The sequence below is a fragment of the Hippopotamus amphibius genome, chromosome 1 (assembly GCF_030028045.1).
Source record: "Hippopotamus amphibius kiboko isolate mHipAmp2 chromosome 1, mHipAmp2.hap2, whole genome shotgun sequence".
NCBI classification, from domain to species: domain Eukaryota; kingdom Metazoa; phylum Chordata; class Mammalia; order Artiodactyla; family Hippopotamidae; genus Hippopotamus; species Hippopotamus amphibius.
This window is the reverse complement of record NC_080186.1, coordinates 158850899-158876789: the sequence shown is the minus strand read 5'-3', so window position 1 is coordinate 158876789 and position 25891 is coordinate 158850899. Positions and strand designations below refer to the sequence as shown.

The following is a 25891-nucleotide window of genomic DNA, read 5'->3' as shown; positions in this document are numbered from 1 at the left end:
TTAAACCTGGGCCCCTGGCAGTGAAAGCGTGGAGTTCTAACCACTGGACTGCCAGGGAGTTCCCAGGATTATACTAATAAATGTAAACTTGTAATTGTGCTGTGTAGGGACTTCCCTGGCAGTCCAGTGGTTAAAACTTTGCCTTTCAATGCAGGGGATGCAGGTTCATTCCCTGGTCGGGGAGCTAAGATCCCACATGCCTTGCGGCCAAAAAATCAAAACATAAACAGAAGCGATATTGTAACAAATTCCGTAAAAACTTTTAAAGTGGTCCACATAAAAAAAAAATCTTAAAAAAAATTGTACTGCATACTCTGAAGGAGAGGTGGACAGCATTATCTCCAGGTGCACGATGGAGGCATTAACATAGGTGGAGGAATCAGAGAGGCTTTTTAGAGGAGATGATGCTTGGGGGGGGGACCAGACAGAGAATTTGAGTTACCTGGGCCAAGGAGCTCCCAGGTGAAATTCACAGCTTGTGCAGAGGCTGAGGAGAGAGCATGGTCAGTTGAATACTTTGAGAGGAAACCAGTGTGGTTGGCATGCTGAGACCTGGGGGAGGGGCTGAGACGAGTCTGGTGGCCAGACCATGCAGGGCTGTGTGGGCTCTGTTAAGGGCTTGGGTTATCCTCCCAAGAGCAGTGGGGTGCCATTGAGTGATTTTAAGCAGGGAGGTGACATGCTCTGGTTTTGTCAGGGTCGTGGGAGCTGCGGGGTGGAAGGCAGATCGGAGGGAACCAGAGGAGGTGTGAGGAGACCCGTTAGGAGGCCTTGCAGCAGTCCTGGTAGCAGATGACCAGGACTTGGTCCAGGACCAGGGTGGGTATAGTGAAGGCAGACAGAACTAGGTAAAATTGAGACATATTAGGAGGTAAAACTGAGGTGATAATTTGGATACGGGGGATAAGAAGGAGGGGGAGTGCTGAGGGGTTAGGCTCATGATTTTATTGGCGTTCTCACTCTCTACCATCACCTGCATACCTTTTTTTTTTTTTTTTTTAAACGCTAGGGAAAGCGTAAGATGAGGTAGTGTGAGGTACTAGAAGCTACAGAACAGGGTTATGTTCTAAAATCCCTGTCTGTACCTGGCCCACCAACCTCCTTCTTTTAAACAATTTGACTGAACTTTACAGTATGTGGTTGTTTTAATTAAGCCTGTTGCAGTACAGCAGTCAGTTCCTGGATCTAACCTGCCTCCATCCTCGCAGAGCTCATACCCTGGGCATGATAGGTACAGACCCCAGTGGTCTGCCAGGCATCCTCCTCCCACTTCGGCCCTAACTCTCCAGGTTGACTGAGAGTCAGACCACCTGTCCCATGTTGTCCTGTTCTCCATTGAACTTTGAGAAAATAAGTTTGTGTGACCCTGGCCCTTTCCTTTCTCTAAAAGCAGACAAATAATGCTTCAAAAGTTGATATGGCAGTTAAGAGGATGACCCTTTTCTAACATGGTGGGTCAACCTGGGTGTTTTGTGCGAGCTCTGTGCACATTCATTATACAACTGTTTGGCCTGCCCTGTGTGTAAACCTGGGCAGGGGTGAACTCGAGGTTGAGGGAGGAAGGGAAGCCAGGCCAAGCCTTAGCTGCCAGACGGTGGGCGTCAGGCCTGGGAGCCACCGGCCCTGCAACAACTCATCGCCAGTCAAATTAAGGGAATAATGCAAGCCTAGTGGATATTTAATGAGAGATTATTTCTGGAGATTATAAGGATACAGCAATTGCAAATAAATCCCTGACCTTTTCTGAGCCTGGGCTCAGTAAAAGAGCTGAATCACCTGCTTGAAGGGATTAAGGACAGCCGCTTCCATCTGGCGGGCTGCTCAGACTTTTTCTGTCATTAGCAAACTCTGCTCCGTGGTGAGGGTGTTCTAAACCTTTTAGTGGGAACTGGATTTTCTGAGTAGGAGATCTCAATTAACTGAGATTATGTACCTGCTGGACAGAGAGCAGGACCAGTGATCTGGTTATGGATGTACTGTGGTCCCTATCACATCAGCGGTACTCAGTACATGTTAAATAAGAAAGCAGTTTCATCATTAGTAACCTAATCATGACATCAGCAGGAAACTCAGGTTGATGAGAATAGAAGTCAAGCCTGTGTAGTGCGTGTGCGTGTGTGCGTGTGTACCAGAGACAGAGAGATACAGGAAAGTGCCAGGGCAGGGGGAAGTGTAATAATTTATACCAGTTTCACTTCAGAGATCTGGAACAATGATAGTTAAATGGTATTTCATGAGTTCCTTATTGGGAACTATTGTTTGATATGAATTCCATTTCTTAACACAGTTTTGTTTATAAAACTGCAGTAATTATCAGTATGCAATTTGAACATGTTAGAGGCTAATAGAGTTACCTTGAGCTCTTAGCATTTGAGTTTGCAATATGTGAATTTGTTATATGCATTTGAACTTAGACCACTAATATATACTAATAAATACTGTTGCATGTGTAATGTGGAAGGCCTTTATGTGTAACATCTGTGTAAGATTTATTTCAGGAAAAGGGATTTGCTGGTGTAAAACAAATTGGAGAACTTCTCATGTTGGGAAAACCAAAAAAGGGACATTTACTCAGAGATTTGGGGGCTGGGGGGATTTTGCTTTGCCATTTTCCAAAAGAAATAATTATAGTTAATGTAGGTTACTGGAATTTAGTTTTTTTCTGGATATACTTGAGAGATTCTATTGTATTCTTTTCCATTAGCCATTATTTACCTAAAAAAGGATCCAGCTTCCCACAGTTCCATGAGAAAAGGTCAAGGACTGATTTGTCTCTGCAGGGTTATATCTAGCTCTGTCCATATTTCTCCCGCTATTTGGGCTGATGGCTTTATGAGCACATATCTTCTGGCCACTGGGGTCATCACACTAGCTGCCAGGTTATTTCCAATTTTTCAAAACTTTTATCCATGTTCACAGGGTAAGGAAGCAAAGTAGTCTTTGTCTAGAACAGAAGTTGACCAATGCCTAGAACAAAGACCATGTTCACAAACCTACTCTTAAAATTTCCAAATTTGGAATCCGTCTCAGCAGCTCCCCAGAGCACTGTCCACAATTGTGGTTCTTTATCTCCCAGGCTTCTTCGACTATCATTCCTATGCAGGGATCCTCTTAAGCACTTCTCAAAAGAAGAACCAAAAGGCTTCAACTGACTATTGAATCACATTATGGACATTTAGGAAACCTCCTCAAGTATAGAAAATAATTTCCCCTCTGACAAATACTTGCCAGTAGGCTCTATTCTGACTACTGTATAAAGGAATAAAAATTCTCCCCTACGCATGAAAAGGTGGCCAACATCATTAGTCATTAGGGAAATGCAAATCAAAACCACAGTGCGATACCATTTCACACCCATAAGAATGGCAATAATAAAAAAGACAATAACAAATGTTGGCAGGCATGTGGAGAAATTGGAATCGCTGGTGGGAATGTAAAATGGTCCAGTGCTTTTGAAAGCAGTTTGGCATTTCCTCAAAAAGTTAAGCATAGAGTCACCATATAACGTAGCACTTCCACTCCTGGGTATATACTGAAGAGAAATGAAAATATATGTTCACACAAGGATTTGTACGCAGGTGTTCCTGGTAGTATTATTCACAATAGCCAAAAAGCAGAAATGACAACTGATGAATGGCTAAATGGAATGGGGTATATACAGACAATGGAATATTATTTAGTTATAAAAAGCAATGAAATGTACTGATGCTACAATTTAGAGGAATCTGGAAAACGTATCAAGTGAAAGAAACTAGATACAAAATACCACATATCATATGGCTGCATTTATATGAAATGTCCAGAATAGGCAAGTCTATAGAGACAGAAGGTAGATTCATGGTTTCCAGGAGCTGAGGGAGGAGGGGAAATCGGGAGTGACTGCTGACATGTATGAGGTTTTTCACAGGGGATATTGAAAATGTTATGTAGAGAGTGGTGATTGATTCATGACTTTGTAAGTATACTAGAAATTAATAAATTGCAAACTTTAAATAGGTGAACCTTACAGTATGTGAATTAAATCTCAATAAGGTCATTAAAAAATATTTGCCTACATTCCAACAGATATTTAGACTGTGTTATAGTTTGTTGTAAAATTTGGAAAAGTCTGTGGTGTGAGTTGAGTTTCATTTGGAAGAATGATCTTGATCTGAGTCAGAAAGCTTGATACAGCACAGTTTGCAGAGTAAACAGTTGGTTCATACTAGAAGAAGCAAGGGATTGAGTTAGTAGGCTCCTTATAGCTTTAAGGGAATAAGAACAATGGTTTGTACGGCAGGTGGTCTCCAGGAAGAAAAACATTGTTTTCCTCCTTTTCTGGTACTTATTATCCTAGAGGCCAAGTGTGTTTATTAATAAGTACCAGCACATAATAAATACACATGTAAGAGCAAGAGCTGATTCTCTTTGGGAAGAGAAGTTTGGGGAAATTAGCATTCCTTTTCAGTTTGATTTGGGGAATTTGCAGTGATTTTTTTAAAGGATTTTTTTTCTTCATTAGACCGATGTTCACCCATATATATTAAGAATTGGAGAGATTCCATTTGGGTTAGAGCCAAGATGAGTTCAAGTTCTGCAGTTCTCATATTTTACAAGTTTATTTCTTGCCCTGGGATGACGACAAATCATTTATAAATACTCAACTTCCTCCTTTCTTTCATTCCCTTTTCCACTTGGAACACTGGTTTGTAGAATGTCTTGTCCTGATGTCCTAAGGAGGTTAAAGATGAATCCATTCTTAAAGATTACCACACACATGTAATCATTGGGTAACCAAAGCGTAGGGATGAATTTTGGTGGGTTTCCAGCCCTGTTGCCAGGTTGGCAGTTTGTTCTGTACTGTGGAAAATGTTGCTGCTATTTGTCATTTATTTTCTATGTGGCATTGGGGGTTTTGGAGCAGATGGAGAACCTTGTCACCACCTGCTGATTTACCACACAGAGGATGTCTTTTCCGCCTTAGTGCTTTTTCCTTAGATAGCGTCTTTGTCCTTGGCTGTTTTAATTTTTCTCCTGGTCACCTGTCCTTTTTTCCTTCTTTTCAAATCATCTGAACAGAATTTTATTCCTCTCTTTAACTCAGAATCACTTTTAAAAAAAATTTTAATTAAAAATTTTTTTTCAGAGTCACTTTTAAGGCAGTTAAGGTTGTACAGGCTCTGGAGTGAGTCTCCCACGTGTTCACTCTGCAACTTTGGTCAAGATATTTAGCTTTGCCAAAGCTCAGTTTCTTCATATGTAATTTGGGGCTCATGATAGTACCAGCCTAGAGGACTTGCTAGGATTAAACAGGATGAGCTCTGTGAAGCACTTACCCAACATCTATTGAGCTTTTTGAAGGAGACCAGCAAGCAGTTAGTGCTGCAGCTCCTGAAAATAACAAAACAAGTTAAAGCTTGCTCAGCTAGTCTTTCAGTAAAATGCTCATCACTCTGTGCTGCATTTTTGTCTGCTGTAAACAGAGGATAACCTTGCAGAGAGTTACTATGAGAATTAAATGAGATAATAGGTGAAAAATACTTAGAACTGTACCTGGCATATGGTAAGCTCTCCATGAATGCCAGCAATTTTAAACTTTGAATCATTCCTGTGCTTTCAGTGGAAAAAATGAAAAGGATACATGGCCACACCATGGGATGAGTCATTCTGGGTTGGTTCCGGGGTTGGTGTGCACGGGCCAGCAACTTGACTGCTCTTTTCTTCCTCTTTCAGCTGCACAGTTGGACAGCATTGGTTTCAGCATCATCAGGAAATGCATCCACGCTGTGGAAACCAGAGGTAAAGTAGTTCAACAGATGGCATTGTTCTCAGTGAAGGTCATGCATCTGGTGAGGCAGCAGACCTGCTACCTGCTGTTTCCCAATTTCAAGTGACTCATTAACTCCCCAAGTGCCATTGGCGGCGTGTTTCCACAAGTCCTGATGCTCTGAAGCTTAGGGGCTCTCAACTGATTTGGTTGATTTGGTGTCATCAGCCTCTTCCGCTGATCAGAAGAGTGTTTTAAATGCATGTATATCAAATACATAGAATTATAAGGAATCCAGTTACTGAAATTCAGTTAGAATACTAAAACCATGGTTGTGATATAAGAATATATGTGTGTGTTTGTTAACACTTTAAGTTACAGCGCTGGGTCTGATAACTAGCATAATTCAAAAATAGTGATAGTTCAGGGTGTCTGTAACAATTGTAATGTGTTAGGAAAATACCTGGTTTCTGACCAAGTTGCAGGTACCACTAATGCTGTGATTTGTTGCTTATATTGTGATGGAAGGAAATGTCTAATTTCAGTTATAGGTTCATGGAAATAAAGGTGTGATTGTTTTCCTTTTGAAGTTGATAGACACCCTGAATTCTCTAGTGGGCCTCCTGAGGTCTGTGGATCCCAGGTTAGGAGCCCTGCCCTGGGCACTATCCGGGTAGGCAGAAGGGGTCAGGCCCCTGGTTTCCTGCAGTGGTGCTGCGGTCAGGCCCTGCCTGTCACGCATTGACCTTTCCTGGGTCCACAGGAGAAGCGCTTTGAGGTCAGGGAAGCTGGTTCATCCCCATAGTCTCCTTCCCCTCTACAAAGATCGCCACAAAGGAGATGCCTCAGTTCCGGCAGTTTCTAGCTTTGAATGCGCTGTCTATTGTACGCCAGAGAAAAGCTGATCACTGTCTTCCCACTGGATTTGATTTGAACCATTGTCAAAGATGGAAATCTTATTTATTCTGTAGTCTCTCAACCCTCCAGCCCTTTTTATTTGTTTGAAGAATTGCTGTCTTTTAAAACAGGATCCATAAATCTTGCCACTTTAGAAATATAAGCATTTTTACAAAGGCTATGAAGCATTGAGTAGAGGGGAAGAATAAAAATAACCTTATAAGCTTGTATTCCTATGTATCTACTCAAAAAGCATTCTTTCCAAGGTAATTATTTTAATGTATGCTGACATTCTTTTAAATGTTTCCTTATTTCTGCTATACCTTCCTTCAGTAAAGAGTTAAGGCAGCTTGCAAAGATATGTAAAATATCGGCAGAGAATATAAAATAGTAGGTGAGATTTCTGGGAATTGATCCTGAGGAAATAAGGTCATGGGCCAACTTGAGCTATTAAGATGTTTATACAATGGTGTTAAGGTAAAAAAAAAAATCAGAAACTGGCCACATGTCTCAAAAATTGGTTAAATCAACAGTGTGCTCCCTCCATGCATTAAAACACTCCAAATCACTAAAAATGCAATGGAAATACATTTATTGAAACCCAAGATTTTCATTATTATATATTAAGTGAAAAATGCGAGTTATGAGCCAGCCTGCGCACTCCGAACTGTTTCTGGGGATGGTGGGGAGGGGAGAGATCATACCTGCGCAGGTTGTCAGTGGTTGTCTCTGCTGCGTTTTTTTCACTGTCTTCCTTGGATTTGTCTGTTTTCCATAATTGCAGTTTCTACGTTTTTTAAAGTGCGTATTACTCAGGTAATTTTTCAACAGGCATTTGACTTGCTCATTTTAAAAGGAAAGAATGAGAAATAAGAGGTACAGGGTTAACAAAGGTAAAGGCATAAAAATGGAACCAAAAGTGACTTCAAAACAGAAGTCCCCTCCCTCCCATGATGAAGTTCATGTATGTGCTCGGGGTGGGCCAACCACTTTGTCTCTCAGTTTTCAGCTGCCAGAGCCCTTTCAGCCACCAAAATCAAGAGGGCCACCTAATCATTTAAAACCCTTCATAGAGTCTGTGATAAATACAAACCCGTGGCTCAGGAGGATGACTTTTTCTGATGTAAAATCAGAAAATATGCGCAATAAGTAGTAGAGGAAGAAGAGGGTCACCCGTTGGTTTGGTCTCTTAGCCTCTGCCTCCTCATCCCCTCACTCTCTAAAACGCGGATGAACATGGTGCCCTTTAACATCTAGAGAAGTTTTCATTTAGCACAAAGAGGAATCAAGGATGGTGTGAGGTCATGGCATTTTCACATAAATACTTGAAAGGAAGTGGGTTATCTCCCTACTGCAGTACATGTATGTACACATGTATTGGAGGTGACCAGAGGTGAACAGACTTCCGGTACTCTCTGAGGTTCGTTAATCATCTAACAGGAGCTGGGAGTGTGTTAAGCTCCAGGAAAGCACAAGGACAAAAGAAGTAGAGATGTTTCAGAAAGGATAAGCCCTTCAAGCCACCACATGACTGAATAATGGTTCTGCTACTCAGTAACTTGGGTTCCATCCCTTAGGAGACCTGGGGTCTCCTAGCCCGTGAACCAGGCAGGGTGATGTACATGCTTTTACAATCCATTTGAGCTGTAAAATCCTGTCATTCCAGACCACTTCCTTGTGTTTATTAATTCCACTCCTATAGAGGTCTTGTGGAAGACACTGCAGAATTAGCCTTTTCCCAAATTTCTTCCAGGAAATTTTGTTTTGGCCCCAAAGTAGTGGCCCCGATGAATGTTTTATTCATTCTGTATTGTAGACTGATCTAGGTGCTGGGGATATAATGGTGCAGAAGACAGAATCACTGTATTTAAAGTTTACATGGCAGTTGTGAGGGGGGAAGCAAACAAGAAACCAAATAAGAAAGATGATCTTAGATACTGTTAACTGCTATAAAGAAAAGAAAACCAGGTAAGGCAGTGGCCAATAGCGTTGGTCATTGGGATGCTTTCTTTTGAAGAGGTTGCATGTAAGCTGAGACCTGAATGATGAAAAGATCTGGGAGAAGAGTGTTACACATAGAGGGAATCCTGTGCAGAGGCTGTGGTTTGGGGGCATGAGCTTCGTATGTTGGAGTAACAGGAAGGCCATCGTGGCTGGAGCAGCATGAGGTGGCTGATAAAGCAGTCAGAGGTGGGCTGTACTCAACCACATGTAGGGCCTTACAGGCCATGGTAAGTTTTGATTGTGATCCAAATGCAATGGGAAGCCATTGGAAGGTTTTTAAGAAAAGAGGTGGTTTGAACTGATTGACACTTTGAGAAGCTCATTTTGGGTGCTGGGCAAAGAATGGACATCAGGGGAATAAGAGGCAGCAGGAGACTGTTTAGTTGTGAGGTGTCAGATATGAAGGGCCTAGGACCAGCAGGAGGAAAGTCATTTCATATCACTTGGTCTGAATGTAAATGATACAGTGCTGATCTAATCCTTACAGTTAAATGAACAAAGTACTGAGGCAGGTTAGTTTTTGTTCTTTGTTTGTGTGTTTGAAGGTGAACCCCTTCTAGTCTATTTGCGTGTTTCCTTGGGTTCAAGAAGGGTGATCCTCTTTTTTCTTTATGAAGAACATTTGCAGCACTAATGGGTGGGTTTTCTAATTTCTCAGTCTTGGCTAATTGTCCAAAAATAAAAGTGCCCTGACACCTCAGTATTTGCATTCGGTATGTGAAAATAGATTGTGAAGTGTTCATCCTTTTCTGTAGTATGAAATTTTTTTATCATTTCATTTTTGGCTTTTTAAATTAAAAAACTGGTTAAATAGGACATGTTTAAAAGTATATATTTCGCATCTTTCAAAACTCTTTAGATGCTGCCTTGGCAAGAGAAGAGGGAGGTTTCTTGCCTCTCTGATGACTGAACTAACATGAGGGCTGAAGTGTGCAGTACATCCATGAAATCTTAGACAGCTGTACCAAATCCCACTCTGTCGCTAAGAGCAGAGCTAAGTGACAGGGGACTTTAATTAGAGCAGCTTTTAGAAGGCCCGAGAAAATGAAAAAAGTGCATTGGGCTGGGTTGGCCTGACTTGTGTTCTGACGTGCCTCTAATTAAATCATCACTGTTTCTCTTCTCAGGGATCAATGAGCAAGGGCTCTACCGAATCGTGGGGGTCAATTCCAGAGTGCAGAAGCTGCTGAGTATCCTGATGGGTGAGTGCGTGGCTCTGCCAGATGGTTCCCAAGGGCTGAAGGGGGAGCCTCTTGAGAAGGAATCTGGGTATCCAAGAGGTCATTCCCAGAAGTCAGCTGCCCCACTTACCAGAGGTCATGGCCACAGGCATTACTGGAAGAGATATTGAATGGAACTGGACAAAACAAAAAAATGGCAGGTGCAAGGTGTCACACCCTCTGTCTGTAGACTTGGTTGCCACCAGTCCAAGTGGCACTCCACTGCTCATGTGACCACCACACCCTACCCTGTCTTTAGTAGCCCATGACTCCTTCTGTCCTCTTGGGAAATGGTATTTCATGGGGCACACCCATTGCCCAAGGAAGCTCATCCTTCTAGCCTGCAGAGGACCTCAGATCTCATGTTCCCAGTGACTGAGAAGGTGTCATCCTGTGACTCCCAGATAAAATGTATAGAAGCAGATAAGTCTTCTGATCCTCTTTGCTTCTAGATTTCTACCTAGTCTCTGTCATTTGAGCAGGCAGAACCTCCCTTGCAGCTGGCTGGTATAAATATAAAACCACTATCTCTAAATGTGCAGTATTTGAATCAAAAACCCATGAGCCAATGAGCCAAATTTGCCTAGGTTGCAGATTTCCTGTATTTTTAGATATGAATGCAGGCAGCCTCGGTGAGTCACATGGATCTAAATGGCAAACAGATCAGATTTCACTGATCCGTGGCTGTTACTCATCCCCATGGAAGCCCATGCACTGTTAGAGATAGACTGTTGCTCAGGGGCCCCACTCAGTGTTTTGGGCAGGGACACTTGTCTTTGTTAGTATTTGTCTTTTTTTTTTTTTTTTTTTTTTTGCCATCCCAGTTTCTGAAAATAATTTTTATATGTACAGAAATCTCGCCTCTTGTAAGCAAAACTATAATGTATGGTAGTCTCAGTGAGCTCTTTTGTTTGAAACTGATTATTTGTGAGGTACTCTTGTACTGAGAATCTGCTTTTTGGTTCGGATTTGGGATATAGTTAGTGTTTTTGTTTTTTAAGAACTGTATTTTTAATTTTGAGATAATTGTAGATTCACATGCAGTTATCTGACATAATATAGAGCAGTCCTGAGTGTCTTTACCCACTTTGATCCAGTGGTAACGTCTTGCTAGATTATAGTACAGTATCACAGCCAGGATATTGATATGATCAAGATTCAGAAAAGGTCCATCACCAAAAGGATCCCTTTTATGGCTGCCTCCATCTGCCTCACCTCCTGCCTCATCTCCTCCTTAACCCCGGTAACCACTAATCTCTTCTCCATTTCTGTGATTTTTGTCATTTTAGGGTTATTATATAAATGGGATCATGCACTGTGTGACCTTTGGGATTGGTTTTTTTTTTGCGGTCAGCATAATTCCCATGAGATTTGTTCAAGTTGTCATGTGTACCAATAGTTCTTTTTTTTATTGCTGAGTAGTATTCCGTGGTATACATGTACTTCAGTTTATTTATTTAGCCATTCACCCCGTGGAGGACAACTGGGTTGTTCCTAGTCTGGGGGCGAATAAAGCTGCTGTAAACACCTTGTACAGGTTTTTGTATGAAGAGTAATTTGTTTCTGGGGGATAAATACCCTAGAGTGCAGTTGCTGCATTGTGCAGTGATATGGTTAATTTTTGAAAAGTTCTAATGTAAGAAAGAATGAAGAGTCTAACAGGTATCAGTCCTCAGTTTTTCATTTCCAATCAGAACTGCAAACATTTGTGGAGTGTCTCCTCTCTGAAACATTGTCAGGTGCTAGAGATGGAAGTTTAGAAAGAGTCATTCCTTGTATGCAGAGTATCCAGGTGGGGGGAATTACGCATGTGTATGAAAGCTATAATGTAAAATGTGATGCTGGTGTCCCATGGGAGCTGGATCTAGAAGATCGAGTAGTGAAGGAGAGAACAGAAGAATAATTCAAATTCAGGAAATGTTATGAACCAAGAGTACTGATTTCATCATCATTATTATTATTTTTAATATTTGAAGGTACTTGAGGCTGAAACAGGAAAGTGAAAGCTGAAAAGCTGAGATGGCGCCTTTGGTTAAGGAACTTGAATATTGTGCTAAGGAGTTTGGGGATTTTTTTCTCTATAGGAAATAAGATGCTATTAAAATTTCAGAGTAGTGGAGTTGTATGTGTTAGTACTCTTTTTACACAAAAGTGTCAAGAAGACAATTCAGAATAGTCATTTATTTGCTCACATTGCTGGTGAGTCCAAGATGGCAGAAGCATGACAGGGTCTGGTGACTCCACATTTGTTGGAGCCTTTCCCACTCCCTTCTTTTGGCTTCTCATTATCCGTGAGCGCTGCTTGTCTTCATATTGACTGTATTCTCTGCGGGAAGGTCCCAGATAACCCAGCCTCAGTGGTCCTTGGAGCTAGTATCTATCACTGAGAGGAGAGTGTCTTTCTTGATGGTTTTGACAGAAGGTCCCAGGGTGGACTTTGATTGGTCCATATGGGGCCATTCACACGATTCATTTCACAATCTCGGGCCAGTCACGTGATCTACAGCAGACTGATCCCGATGGCCTGGATCCTGTGTCTGTCTCTGGTGATCCCATGCCACCTCTAGGAGGTTGGCATTGGGGGCGGGGGGTGGGTGGGGGTGTGTAGGGTGTGGAAGGGGTTAGTCCCTAAAACCCTGGGGACTGAGCAGGATTATTAATAGAATGATGGAGGTGTGCTTTTGTGAAATAATGCTGCTGGGTGACTTTTTAAAAAAAGTATGTCCAACAAAGGTGTAACTTGATCAGATGCTAGTTTTAGGAGGATAATGCTGGCGGCAATGTGGAGCACGCATCTGATCATGGAATCACATGGAGGAAGGAGACAGTTGGGTTAGATTAGGCAGAGCATACCTGATCAACGGCTGAACCAGATAGCTGCTCTGAGGTCAGAAAGAAAGGACAGGCTTAAAATGACTGGAGAAAGAGAACCAACGGGACTTTGTAACCAACTAGATACAGGGGAGTTGAAGGGGCAGAGAGATGTCAAAGGCAGCAGATGATTATGTAAGGTGACATGAATGAAAAGAAATACATTTTAGACGGGTTTGCTAATTTAAAAAAGAACCATCTTAGCTCATTTATGCTAAGCAAGGAGTGGTATGAAAAGATCTTGTTTTTATTATTTCCCTTAGTGACCTTTGAACAAGATATTTGTCCTGTTCTCTTCCTCAGTTTTCCTAGGGACAGAAAAAATAATCATGAACATCTGAGAAATGTCATGAGAAACTAATAACCAGCAGCTGAAAGTCACAAGGCCAGCTGTCTCTGCCAAGAGGACATTACAGATAGACTGGATTCCAGACTGAGGTTCAACCAGAGCTTAGAGATGGCCACAGTGCAAGATCTAACCAAACTATTGAGAGTGGTATCCGGGATTCTCACTATCAATTAAGTTAAACAGTTTGGATCTTGGAATTGAGGGATCACGCATTAGGCCAGAGAAACTCCAGACCTGAAGGCAGAGCCCTGTCTCCCTTCCCCTTTGTGAACATGCTCTCATCTTCATCAATTCTTGGTTCTTGTACTAGACTGGGTTGCCAAGAGTGTAAAAAAATGTGGCTCCTATACTCCACAACCTCTCCCTGACATGGCTAGGCTGAGTGTGAACCATTCGTTCACTATTCCAGGTTCTGTATTCACTGGATGCCCTATTATCTAGCAGGCACTAAGATTTGGATTATTGGTCAGTCTCTCAAAAATGAAATAGTGCATTTTTATTATTCAAGGTGTGAGTTAGAATTAAGTAAAACCAGAGGCTTCCTTTGATCACTTGGAGTTGGCTTTGTGTACTCTTGATACATTGGGGGACATAGGTGGGAGGAGGAATAGAAGAGCCGGACTATAAGAACATCATATTTTGCTGATGAGGATTCATTAAAAGAGCTTGCCAGCATTTCTCATAGCATATGCAATGTGGCCTCCTGCTAGTGTCATACCATTGCTGCCATTGATCCCATCCTTCTGGCAACAGAGGTCGTTAGTCTTTGAAGAGTGAAGAGGAGGAAAACTTGTAGATTCCTGAAATAGAGTGGCTTCCATGTGTGTACTGTTTCTTTGTTTTTTCTCCCCCTGTATATTAAGTGAAGATAAATCTTTCTAATGTTTAGCTTAACATTTAAAAAATATAGATAGCTCTGTCTATGCATGTTTAGTACATGTCTGTCTCTTCCTGTATAGGTTTTAAATAGCTTTTTCTGATTAAAGTTATGAGTGGTCATAGCAACAAATTTGGAAAAATAGAAAAAGTAGAAAGAAGAAAAATAAGTCATGCAGACCAGAGACAATCTTTACTGACCATTTTGTCATACCACTGTCACCTTTTGAATATAATGTTCTATCATATAACATAAAAAATGCTTATATAGTGGAATCACACTGTGCATATATACTGCTTTTCAGCAGTCTTCCTTCACATAACAATACAGTGTCTATTTCAAGTTACTCAGGTTCTTCTAAAGTGTGATGGGGGGGGGGATGTATTGTGTAGATCAGCCCCCAGTTCTCAGATCCATAGACTGATTTCAGTTCTTCATTCTAGAAAACACTCAGGTGAACATTCCCTAGGGGCAGGATAGCAGAGGTTTAGAGTGTACATTTTGGAGTTAAGCAAGTCATAATTAAACTGCTTGTCCATTTGACTTTATACAAATTATTTAAGCCCACCTAGTCTTCTCTCTCATTATCTGTAATAATAGCTTGTGCCTCTATAATAATGGGAGGATTAAGTGAAAAGATGCATGTGGGTTCCTGAGTCCGGAGCCTCCACATGTTAGTCAATAAATGTTAGCTGTTGTTATTTTTAATTTTTATATGCATATTTAATTATTTCCTTCGGGTTTAAGATGTTGAATTGCTGGGTCAGGGTATGTACATGTTTTCCAAGCCTTTGATATTCCCAAATCTGCTGTCAACAAAGTCTGAGGCGAGTGTCCTTTACCACACACATCCTTGCCATATTCTATTACTTTTTTGCATATCAATTATAAGTATTTTTTAAAAAATAATTCTGGTGGAGTTTGGCCATTTTTCCTATGTTTCTTGCTGATTATTATTCTTTCTTAAATTGCCCATTTGTGTTCTTAACCTGTTTTTCTATTGATGTATTCATCTTTTGGTTTTAAGACCTTTTTAGATATGGAGGCTATGTTACCAATTTTTTTCAGATTATCATTTATCTTGAACTTTATGGTACTTTTGTTTTCATTTTGTCTTATGAATATTTAAAATTTTTATGAAGTCGAATCTTTTATGAAGTCAGTCTTTCCTAGGTGGATTATGCCCTAAAAGACCTTCCCCATTTCAGGACTACAAAAATGCTTTGTTTTCCTTAAAGTCCATCTGGAATATATTCATGCAAAATGGAAACCAACTCTCCTTTTCCTCAAATACTTATCTGATTGATAAATAACCATGTAAGGAGAAAGTTTCTCCCTTTCCACTACTTTAAATATCACCATATAGTCATTCTCTTATACATGTTGGGATCCAGTGAAGGAGTTTTCACACATATTTTCCTAAAGGAAAACAAATTCTGTTTGTTATTCTGCGATTCTCAATCTCTGAAAAAAATTGTCTTCATTTTTCATGTTTTTAATGTTTGTTTTTCTCCTGATTCTTTACATTATAGCAAAATTCTAAAAACTTGCACCCCATATCCATGCCATTTGTTGACATTTCTTTGGGGGATGATTTTTTTTTCTGCTTATAATGCAAATTTTAATTTCATAATTGAATTTTCAATGTTTTTACTAACTTCTTTAGCTCTTTTCATTTCTACCTTTCAGCTATCACCTTTATTATTTCAGTCTGTTTCTATTTTTGCTTTGATTTCATTTTACAACATCCATATTTTTCTGAATTTTATTTATAATACCAAACAGGTGCTTTTTGAAATGTTTTTAGAGTGCTTTGATTCCCGTGTTTCACGCAAAGTATTTTATCAGCTTTTTTATCTTCTTTTTAATTAAAGTTGAACTCAGAGATGTTTATAAATTTTTGCATTTAAATTCACTGTGGGTAAATTCTCCTTGTTCTGCTGCTGTTTTCCTGAGTCCTATTAGAATCATCCTCTCACATGAAAGTAGAGCGCTGTTGTACATGATTCCATCCAACTTTCTGCCACTCTTAAATCTTTCATTTAGTGTGGAACTACCTCTACTCGTGAAAAGATTTCTCTTGGTTCTGCTGTTTGGTCATGGTTCTGGGAGAAGTGGAGTTACTTCCTGGTTAATCTGAAGTGTGCTGTGGTTCTTTGCTTGTCACTCTCATGTTTCTTCTAAGACTTTCCCCTTCTGAATTCACTTCCCTGTATGTAAACAGACACCCCTCCACTTCTGTCCCAGTCTCATTTCACTGCCTGGGTTGTAATCTCAGGACACTGAGCTGCGCTCTGGTGCGGTGGGAGCAGTACCGCATGGCACCCCTCCCTGGGGTGTCTTGGGCTGTACTTTAGGGTGGGCAGAAGGCCTATCACATTATTCCCCCAGGTGGCTCTTCCTCTGGGCTTCACCTGAGCTTTCCCTGGTGGATATTCCTCTAGGGATGTTGGCTGTGAGCCTCATTTTCTGTGCTGTTGAAACTTCCTGTCCCTTGTGTGTGTGTGTGTGTGTGTGTGTGTGTGTGTGTGTCTGTCTGTCTGTCTGTCTTTATTAGTTTCTCACAGTGGTGGTGAAGGAATGCAAGTTTAATGTTGCTATTTTTTCTCTCCTTATCCTGTAACTTTTTCCTGTTTTGTTTTGATTTTGTTTTTTGTTTGTTTGTTTTACTAATGTTTAAGGTTAGTGCTATAGAGAACACATGGAAGGTATTAAATTGTGATACTTTAAAGCACCAAGTTACAGTAGCATGCCTCACCCACTGATCTCTGATCCAGCCATGAACCATTCTTCTGACACCTCTGGGACCTTCATCTCTCACACCCTTTTGCAGCATAGCATAAATAAAAGCAAGCAAGAGCTTCTTTCCGAAGAAACCCTAAAGTAATAGATATCCTTCATGACAACTTATAAGACCTAAAGGCTTGCAGAAACAGCCCCAAGTTTTGAAGACTAGCCTCATGGAAGCAACAGAGTCATACACATTGTACACTTCCAATTTTAGCTGCCAGTAAAGGGAACAGACAAGTGATGACTGGGACTGGGAGAGAGTAGACTGCTTTGATGAAGGATTGATCCTTCTGGGAACTAGTAAGGTCACTATTAACCACAATCTCGAGTTCCCAGAGAGTGGAGGCCACAGATGGATGCGAACCTTCCTCTCTGCTCCTTCCACTGTCATCTTTGCATATGGGGTGCTTCAGGCAGGTTCTGCTAAGACAGGGACTTGAGACAACAATAGCTTTTGGATCTCAGAACAGAAGTGGCTGTAGGTACTCTGGATTTTTAGGCACTAGATATGGAAAGTGATTAAAGCTTTTAAGAGGTACACCTTTTATAATCAGAAAAAAATTGATAAACAGATTTGCTTATCAAATTGCTAAGTAGTAAATCTAGTCTTGAAAGAATTGCCTGTAGGGTAAAGAAAAAGAAGTCTTCACTTACACAAAAGATACAAGGGTGAGTCAAAAAGTATCCTCACTCTGGCTGTAGAATTTATTTTAATTAACTTTTAGAAAAGACAGTTACATTATTTTTCAACATAATCTCCTTGCTTTTCAGTATGCTTGTCCATCTGTCAACAAGCTTTCATATTCCCTCATTAAAAAGTGTTTTAGGCTGAGCTGTGAGCCACGAATGCACCACTGTCTTCACTTCTTCATCAGAAGTGAATCTTCGTCCTCGTAGGGCTGCTTTCAGGGGACCGAACAGGTGAAAGTCCAGTGGAGCAAGATCAGGACTATAGGGAGGATGATTTAACACCTCAAAATGAAGTAATCCATGACAGACTTAGGTTTCAAAAAGTTTGTGCGAGGTGGGTACCAAAACAACTCATGGAAGAGCATAAACAGAAGCGTTTGGATATCTGCAAACAAAATTTGGACCGATACTCTAAGGAAGGTGAAAGTTTCTTAAAGAGAATCATTACTGGTGACAAGGCATGGATTCATCACTACGAGCCTGAGAGTGAACCACAGAATATGGAATGGAAACATCCTCAATCGCCAACCAAGGAAAAGTTCAAAAGTCAACCATCAGCTGGAAAATTGATGCTTGCAGTTTTCTGGGATCCTCAAGGGCCAGTAGTGGAACATTATCAGGAAAAATGTTCAATAATCAACAGTGCTTGTTACAGTGAGATGCTTATTGAAGGACTGAAGCCTAAACTTCCGATTAAACACAGAGGACTGCTCTCCAAGGACATTGTGATCTTGCATGACAACGCACGTCCGCACACTTCTGCCCACACTGTCAACACTGCAGAAACTTCATTCTGAGGTGTTAAAACATCTCCCTATAGTCCTGATCTTGCCCCATCGGACTTTCACCTGTTTGGTCCCCTGAAAGCAGCCCTACAGGGATGAAGATTCACTTCTGATGAAGAAGTGAAGACAGTGGTGCATTTGTGGCTTGCAGCTCAGCCTAAAATATAAAATATTTTTTAAAGAGGGCATATGAAAACTTGTTGACAGATGGACAAAGTGTGTTGAAAAGCAAGGAGATTATGTCGAAAAATAATGTATTTGTCTTTTCTAAAAGTTAATTAAAATAAATTCTACAGCCAGTGTGGATAATTTTTGACACACCCTCATAGTATACTTACATAAACAACTTTCTCAAAGATGTTATGGAGATGGAGGATGTGAAAGGCTCAAGAGGACTTTAGAAAAAGACAAAAGACAAAATACAACTAATGTTTAAATGCAGGAAAGCAAGACTATGTCTTCTCTAGAATGACGTATAAATCAGCGGAATAGACAAAAGAATCTAGAAATAGGACACCCACACATATATGGTCAATTGATCTGTAATAAAGGTGTCAGAGTAATTCAATGGGGAAAGGACATTTGTTTCAACAAATGGTGTTAGTACAATTGGACATCCATATGAGAAAAAAATAAATTCAACTCTTATCTTAAACTATATACAAAATAGATTATTGTCCTAAACCTAAGAGATAAAGCTGGCAAACTTCAAGAAGAAAACACAAAAAGCAGGACCCATAAAAGAAAAATCTGATAAAGTGAACTTTATATAAATAAAAAAAGCTTCTGCTCTTTAAAATATGTTAAGAAAAAAGAAGCTACAAGAGAAAATATTTGCAAAATATATATCTGATAAATAATTTGTATCCAGAATGTATTAAAAATAACTCTTGCAATTCAGTAACAAGAACATAACCAGCCCAGTTTTTAAAATGGACACAAGATTTGAACAAACAGTTCACCAGAGAAAATACACAAATGGCCAAAAAGCACATGAAAAGATGACCAACATCATTAGTCATTAAGGAATAGCAAAATTTTAGCAATGAGTTATTTCTATACATGTACTAGAATAGCTAAAATTTCAAAATTAAACACATGACCATATCGTGTTGATGAAGATGTGAAGCAACTAGAATTCTCCTATTGGCTGACAGGAATGAAAATGGCCCAAATGTATTGAAAAACCATTTGGTAGTTTTGACCCAGTTAAACAGATTTACCATATGACCCACTCCTACGTATTTTTACCCAGTTCCACTCCTAGGTATTTACCCGAGAGATGAAAATGTAATCCGTAAGACCTGTGTGCAAATATTTACAGTGCTTTATTCATAACAGCCCAAAATTGGAAACAACCCAAAGTCTATCAACTAGTCAATGGATATGTGCATAAAATTGAATACTACTCAGTAATAAAAGGATTAAACTAGTGGCATATGCAACAACATGGATAGATTTCACAAGTGTTATGCTATGGAAAGTGGTTGCCAGGGCCTAGAGATGGAGGGAAGGGATTGACTATGGAGAAAGAGGCACAGGAGAATTTGGGGGGGGGTGTGTGATGAAAATGACTTATATCTTGATTGTGGTGGTGGTTACCTGACTCTGTATGTATTTGTCAAAAATCATAGAATTGTATACTTTAAAAGGTTGAGTATATCTCAAAAACTTGACTTTAACACACACACTCAGGAGAGGATTCTCAATTTTCATCCTCAGTAAAAAATGCAAATTAAAGCAGATGACTTTTTTTTTAAAAACCTATCAGATTGACTAAGATCAAATTGTTTGATTACACGTTGTCAAGAATTTGAGGAGTCACACTCATGCTTAAATGTAATGGTAAAACCTATGAGAGGTATTTAAGCAATATCATTCAAAATTAAAAATGCACATAGTTTTTGACTACAAAAATTCCACTTATAGGAATTTTTTCTCTAGGTAAGACATATAAAAGGGAACAGTGGTTTATATCATTGTTTACCATAGCAAAAATCAGGGAGCAACATTCATCTCCATGAATGAGGGCATTAACTGTGGTACAGTGAAGTACTGTAAGGTAGTGTACTGATATGGGACATGATGTGCTTCCATTTGTGTTTTTAGAAAGCATATGTATTCATATAACTGCTTGTTTGTACATCCTGTATGAGATCACATACGTGCACAAAACTGGTACTAAGTCACCTCTTGCATAGGAAAGCTTTACCTTTTGATGTATATCTATTTGTTTTGCATGAATTTTTTTTTTTTGCCACGTGCATATATTACCTTCTCAGTTAAAGAGAAAAAAAATTTAATTTGCATACATTGTAATGTGTCATTAGGAGATTAGGAGTACATAGGTGACTTTCCTAATCCCTTCCTCCAGAAGGTGCTTAGTGTCTTCATCAAGAGCACAACAGTGGCATCAGGTCTTGTCTGATCCAGTGTGACATTTCCCCTTGTAACCGCCACTTCCAGTCCACATCTCCTGTTTTTCTGAATTCACGCAGGAGTAGCTCGATGAGGAAATGCACTCATTTTGCTGTACCCACATGGTGCCTTTTTGTCCATTGGACTGCTCCTCTAGCTTAGATCAGTGTTACTAAATGCACAATGGTCAAGTGACCTGGTGAGGAGACATACTGAGTACTGAAGAAAATTGTCAATTATGTCTCTGCATCATATGCTAGGAAGCTTCTGTAAGTGACGGGAGCATTGGTAGGGAAATATGGCAGTTGGCAGCGCTTTCTGAAAACGGGGTGGCTTGGGAGGCTGTGTTCAATTTAGTTTGAACATTAAATGAATTAAAATGGTCGTGCACAAATTAGGAACCTTGCCTCATCAGTGCTATAAAAAGCCCTTTAGCGGGACTGTAATTTGACCCTCCTCTCTGTAATGTTACACAATATTCCTATGGTTACAGAGCCAGAATAAGTGGAAGCTAATCATTAGTTTGCTAAATGTGGTTCATGGAAAGGTTCACAGCTCCCAGACCTGCCAACTGCTGCTTGTTTAGTGTCATGTTCACTCTTCTTGGGTAGAAGTTGGTTTGTTCCTCAGAAAAATGTACAGTAACATTTGTCTCGTGTCCAGGAACCACGCACCATGGCAGCTCTCCATGCATCGTGGGGATGGGCAGGGAAAAAGGTCATGCTAAGCCAAGACTTTTAGTACATACACTTCCACAGGAAGAAACCCTTAAGTGAGTGGGAGATGGCAAAGCAAGAAAAGAATTAAAGCTGGAGAGGTTTTGGATATTTGGAAAACCATACTGTGTTCCTTTTCAGAAATTTGCTGTGATAGAACTCTGTGGAGTTTACTGTTCTATGGCCCTAGAAATAAAATCTGCTCTTTCAGTTCTTCCTTGTTTGTTTCATATGACAAGACAGACTTCATTATTGCCCAGGATCACCTGGAAATGCACAGACATGCTGCAATTAGGAGCCAGACACTTATTGGACCAGGGCCCTGTGCTTTCGTCTTGCACTGTGTGTCAGGAGAACACACTGAGAGCAGTAGGTACCAGCTGGATTTGTGCCCTTACTTGGGGATTAGGGCTTAAATCCTTAAGCCACTCATGATTATTTGGCCTCTTCCTACTAGGATGAAAGTGAATTCCTTCCCAGTAAATAGAAAATGTATTGTGCCCACCTGTGACTCATTCCACTTTCCAGCCAAAAGGCTGTGGGCCCTGCATGAGGAACCTCCTCCTTCTCAGAGACTGTCTAGAAAGAGATAGTTCAGTGACTGTCTCTGTTTAGCTGATGTATCATTTAGACCTCTTTGAATTGTAAAATACAAACCAACCAACCAAGCCCCAGAAAACCTGACCTCAAATGGCTTAAGGAAAAAGGGAATTTATTGGCTCACATGATTAAAAAAGCATGGCGAGATACAGGGGTTCAAACCATGCCACCCAGACCTGCTCTCTCTGCCTCTCTCCCCTTGGCTTTGTCTATCAGGCTCTATTCTCAAGCTTCACGTAGCGGCCCCTAGAGGAGCAGTGTAACCACAGCAGAAAACAGCAGGTGTCTTTCCCCTTCTTCTGGAAAAGTCCTGGGCTTCATGCTGACCAGCTGGCTTAGGTCTTGGACCATTCCTGAACCAGTCCCAGGGTCCAGAGACATCTCATTCCGCACCCCTGGAAGAGTGGGGCCTCACCTGAGCATGGGAAGTAGGTGTGAGAAAAGGATAGCAGCGCAGCTGAAAGTGAGGCTCTGTGAAGAAAGAAACAGGAATGGGAGCTGGGAGGCAAATTGCCAGAAGCTGGATTTTCCCTTCAATGCACTGAGAGACTCTACTTTCAACCACCTCGCCAGCCAGAAGACGGGGGTCTGCTGGTTTGTAAAACAGTTCAACCTCTGCCTCTTACTCTCATCTGCCTGTGTGCTGCTCAGAAAGACTACAAGAATTATCTCTTCTTTTACAGTACTCATTTATCTGAAATACACACATTTGTTTGGAAGTTCACACAAGAGGAAACTAAGGAAGAAATGATCAGGAGTCAATATAATTATGGTGGTTTTGTTGTATGTCTTGGTTTAGGGCAACTTAAAATAGATAAGTAATGGAATCAAGTCATAGTTTAGAAAATATAAAAACCACAGTTCTATCACTCTAACCCAACAACTCTTTTCATTTTAGAGTATTTCCTTTCAGCCTTTGTTCATTTGAGTTTTTCACAAACGTTTAAATCTTTTTTTGGTTTTTTGTTTGTTTTTGGCTGACATCACATGATAATTCAGGAATTTTCCATTTTGCTATATAATTATTTCATGTAAATGCAACATGATATTCCATCAGGAATATACTGTGATTTACTTAATCATTCTGCCATTGGCCACTTAGGTTGTTCTTTTAAAATTTGTTCTGCCGTTATCAAGAGTAGTGTATGTTTATCAAGAGTAGTGTATGTTGAACATTTGGGGTGTATGTAATTTTCTCATGCCTTATTTCCTGAGGATGGGTTGTGAGAAGTGGGATTACTGTTTCAAAGTGTATAAACATTTTTAGGACTTGATACATATGCCAAATTGTGTTTCAAATCTGTTACATTTATCTCATCTGCCTCCAGCAATTTCTGAGAGGATCAGTTGCACTGCAATTTTGCCAGCAGTAGATATTTGAATTTTTAAACATTTTTCTAATTTAATGAGCAAAAAAAGGTGTCATTTTTTGTTTTAATTGGGACTTTGTTTGGTAGGGAGGTTGAATGCTTTTATGTATGCTTGTTTTGAACTGTATTTTCTGCTTTTTTTTTACCCATTGTCTTTTCTTCCTTTTAGACCCCAAAACAGCTTCTGAAACAGAAACAGATATCTGTGCCGAGTGGGAGATAAAGACCATCACCAGCGCTTTGAAGACCTACCTAAGGTAGGGACTTTCCGTTTGCAGGGCATGGTGCCAGCTTGTTGTCATACAGTCAGGAAGAAAGTTTTATTTCCAACCTCCAGAGAGCTGTTGGGCGGGTGTTTGAGATGTGGAAACAACTTCTTTGTGGGTGCAGTTAGCTCAGATGGCCAAACCGATTACAAATCCTCCATAGTTGATGGGTTGCCATTGTGCAACGGTGCCGTGAGTGATTTAGGAGGCTTTGCTCTTTCTGAGAAGCTACTGTGACGATTAGCCTTTAACAGAACCTCAAATATGGTATTCCCTACAATCCCTGAATAATCTGCCAAGAAGACGAGGAGTCACGTATCCCCTTCTGTTGATAATGCATGATTACATGTCCTGTGTATTTGGAGAGTTCTGCGCCTTGCACAGATATGCTGCTGACATTGCTCCTTAAAAATGAGAACTTAATGGCATTCCGTTCTGACTCCTTCTGCTTAGATTGAAAATATGACTTCATTGGAGATGAGACTGTTTTCCTTGTAATAATGCGTGTGATATTCCTGCTACCTCCCACCCCTCCCTTGGTTATTAAGGGAGTGGCTGATTGACTCGCTGCTCCCATCTCAGTTTCCTGAGTAGACTGAAAGGCATGCTGGATGTGGAGTGTAGGAATATTATAGATCTCCACTGTAGTTCTCACACAGGAAAGTGGGGGTCTAGTCTTCAACAAAGAGGAGAACTATAATCATGAATTGCATAAGCATTTGTACAGGTTTGTGAAGATTTAGTTGGCTCAAAAGCCACAGAAAAGGAATTGGTGGTGCAGGTTTTATTGGCTGTTGGGGAAGTGCTGGAAGGCTCTTGGAACTAAGAGTAAAGATGTCATGTCAGCGATGACTAATAAGAGTTGAATCAGGGGATCCAATGAGAGTAAAATGAAATCTGAACCAAGAATCATGGATCATCTGTTGAGAAGCTTATTATTTGGACTGTCAGTTAAAAAAACTCAAGTTTACAGTTAAACATAGTCATATCCCAAATACTACCATTGTAGCTTATACAAAACCAGATGGTAGAGGTTTGCATTTGGTACTTATTTGTGCACATTGATATTGATTAGCTAATGGACAGTAAGTATAAAATATATATATATTTTTTAAATAGCAGGTGAAATTTGATCACATCATGCCTCATGTTAAGGGTTCTAGCCCTTTGGCATTCTGGAGCAACACTCTTTAGTGAATTTGCCAAAAAAAAAACAATAAACAAAAAAAAAACCCGTACAAAAGTCTTTCCTAGTGTTCCCAGATGAAATGACTAATAACGAGCTGCTGGTAAGACAAGCATTTAAGGGCAGGTAATTGCAAATGTTGAGTTAGTTGCCTGCTTCTTGGGCACATCTTAAAATGCTCTTGTTGCGGGTGAGTCACTAACCGAAAAGGAAATCTCTCAGTTTGTGCTAGACTTTTGCATTAACACTTTTCTGGTTGTAACTGTGAGACATAAATTGTATCCATTCCCTTAAAAAGGAGAAAGTACGAACCGAACGTTTCAGGTGCAATCTCAGGACTCTTTCAAGAGAGAAAGTGTGTTGGACTAAACTGAGTTGCTGTTGTTTGCCCATGATCTTTGTCTTTGAGAAATGTGATATAGTCGGGCCATCTCTAGGCTACTAGGTAGCGAGTATAGGATTGTTTGCATTAAGCTGACTAGTGTGTATCCTTTTATTCCAGAATGCTTCCAGGACCACTTATGATGTATCAGTTTCAAAGAAGTTTCATCAAAGCAGCAAGTGAGTTTTCTTTTCGCCACAGTTTTAAGGGGAAGGGAATAGATTTTTCTATTTCAAAGAACAGTCAGTATACCAAAATAAGTATTACCTAAGCCCTTGTATTCTGTGTGTAAACTACCCACATACACACTCATGAGACTGTCACAGAATAAAATCGAAACCAAGTCAGATTGCTGGGCCTTGTTAGCACACTGAATTTACAGTCGAGGGGAGAAACTTCAGAAGTGAGTTTGGGGGTGGAAGAGAGGTGAGAAAAGCAAGTTTGCCTTTCTAATTTTGATTATTGGACTTCTGACTCCTTGGGTTTTTTCCAGCCCCGGAGTAGCATTTTTCGGAATGAATCAGACTTTGCCCATTACCTGAATTGAGTATTGGACATGTTTCTCTGAATCTGACACCGTTTATATAACTTCCCAGTCCTCTTTCCATCAGGGCTTGCATTTACAGCTTCTGATAATTCTTCAGCTTTATCATCCAAGCCCCAAGCATCATGTTACTGATTAAAATACATAGAGATTAGGTGCAAGCTGCCCTAAGTATCCTGG

At 40.3% G+C, this 25891-nt stretch overlaps 1 protein-coding gene across 4 annotated transcripts in view; it reads left to right on the top strand.

Moving 5' to 3' along the window:
• ARHGAP26 (Rho GTPase activating protein 26) overlaps positions 1 to 25891 on the top strand; it is a 448717-nt gene that overhangs the window by 260120 nt on the left and 162706 nt on the right. For all 4 annotated transcript variants that reach the window (XM_057732267.1, XM_057732256.1, XM_057732285.1 and 1 more), the window contains exons 13-16: positions 5713 to 5778; positions 9775 to 9849; positions 23503 to 23590; positions 25288 to 25346. In XM_057732267.1, the coding sequence (XP_057588250.1) occupies positions 5713 to 5778; positions 9775 to 9849; positions 23503 to 23590; positions 25288 to 25346 (288 nt within the window). The remainder of the gene's footprint in view (positions 1 to 5712; positions 5779 to 9774; positions 9850 to 23502; positions 23591 to 25287; positions 25347 to 25891) is intronic.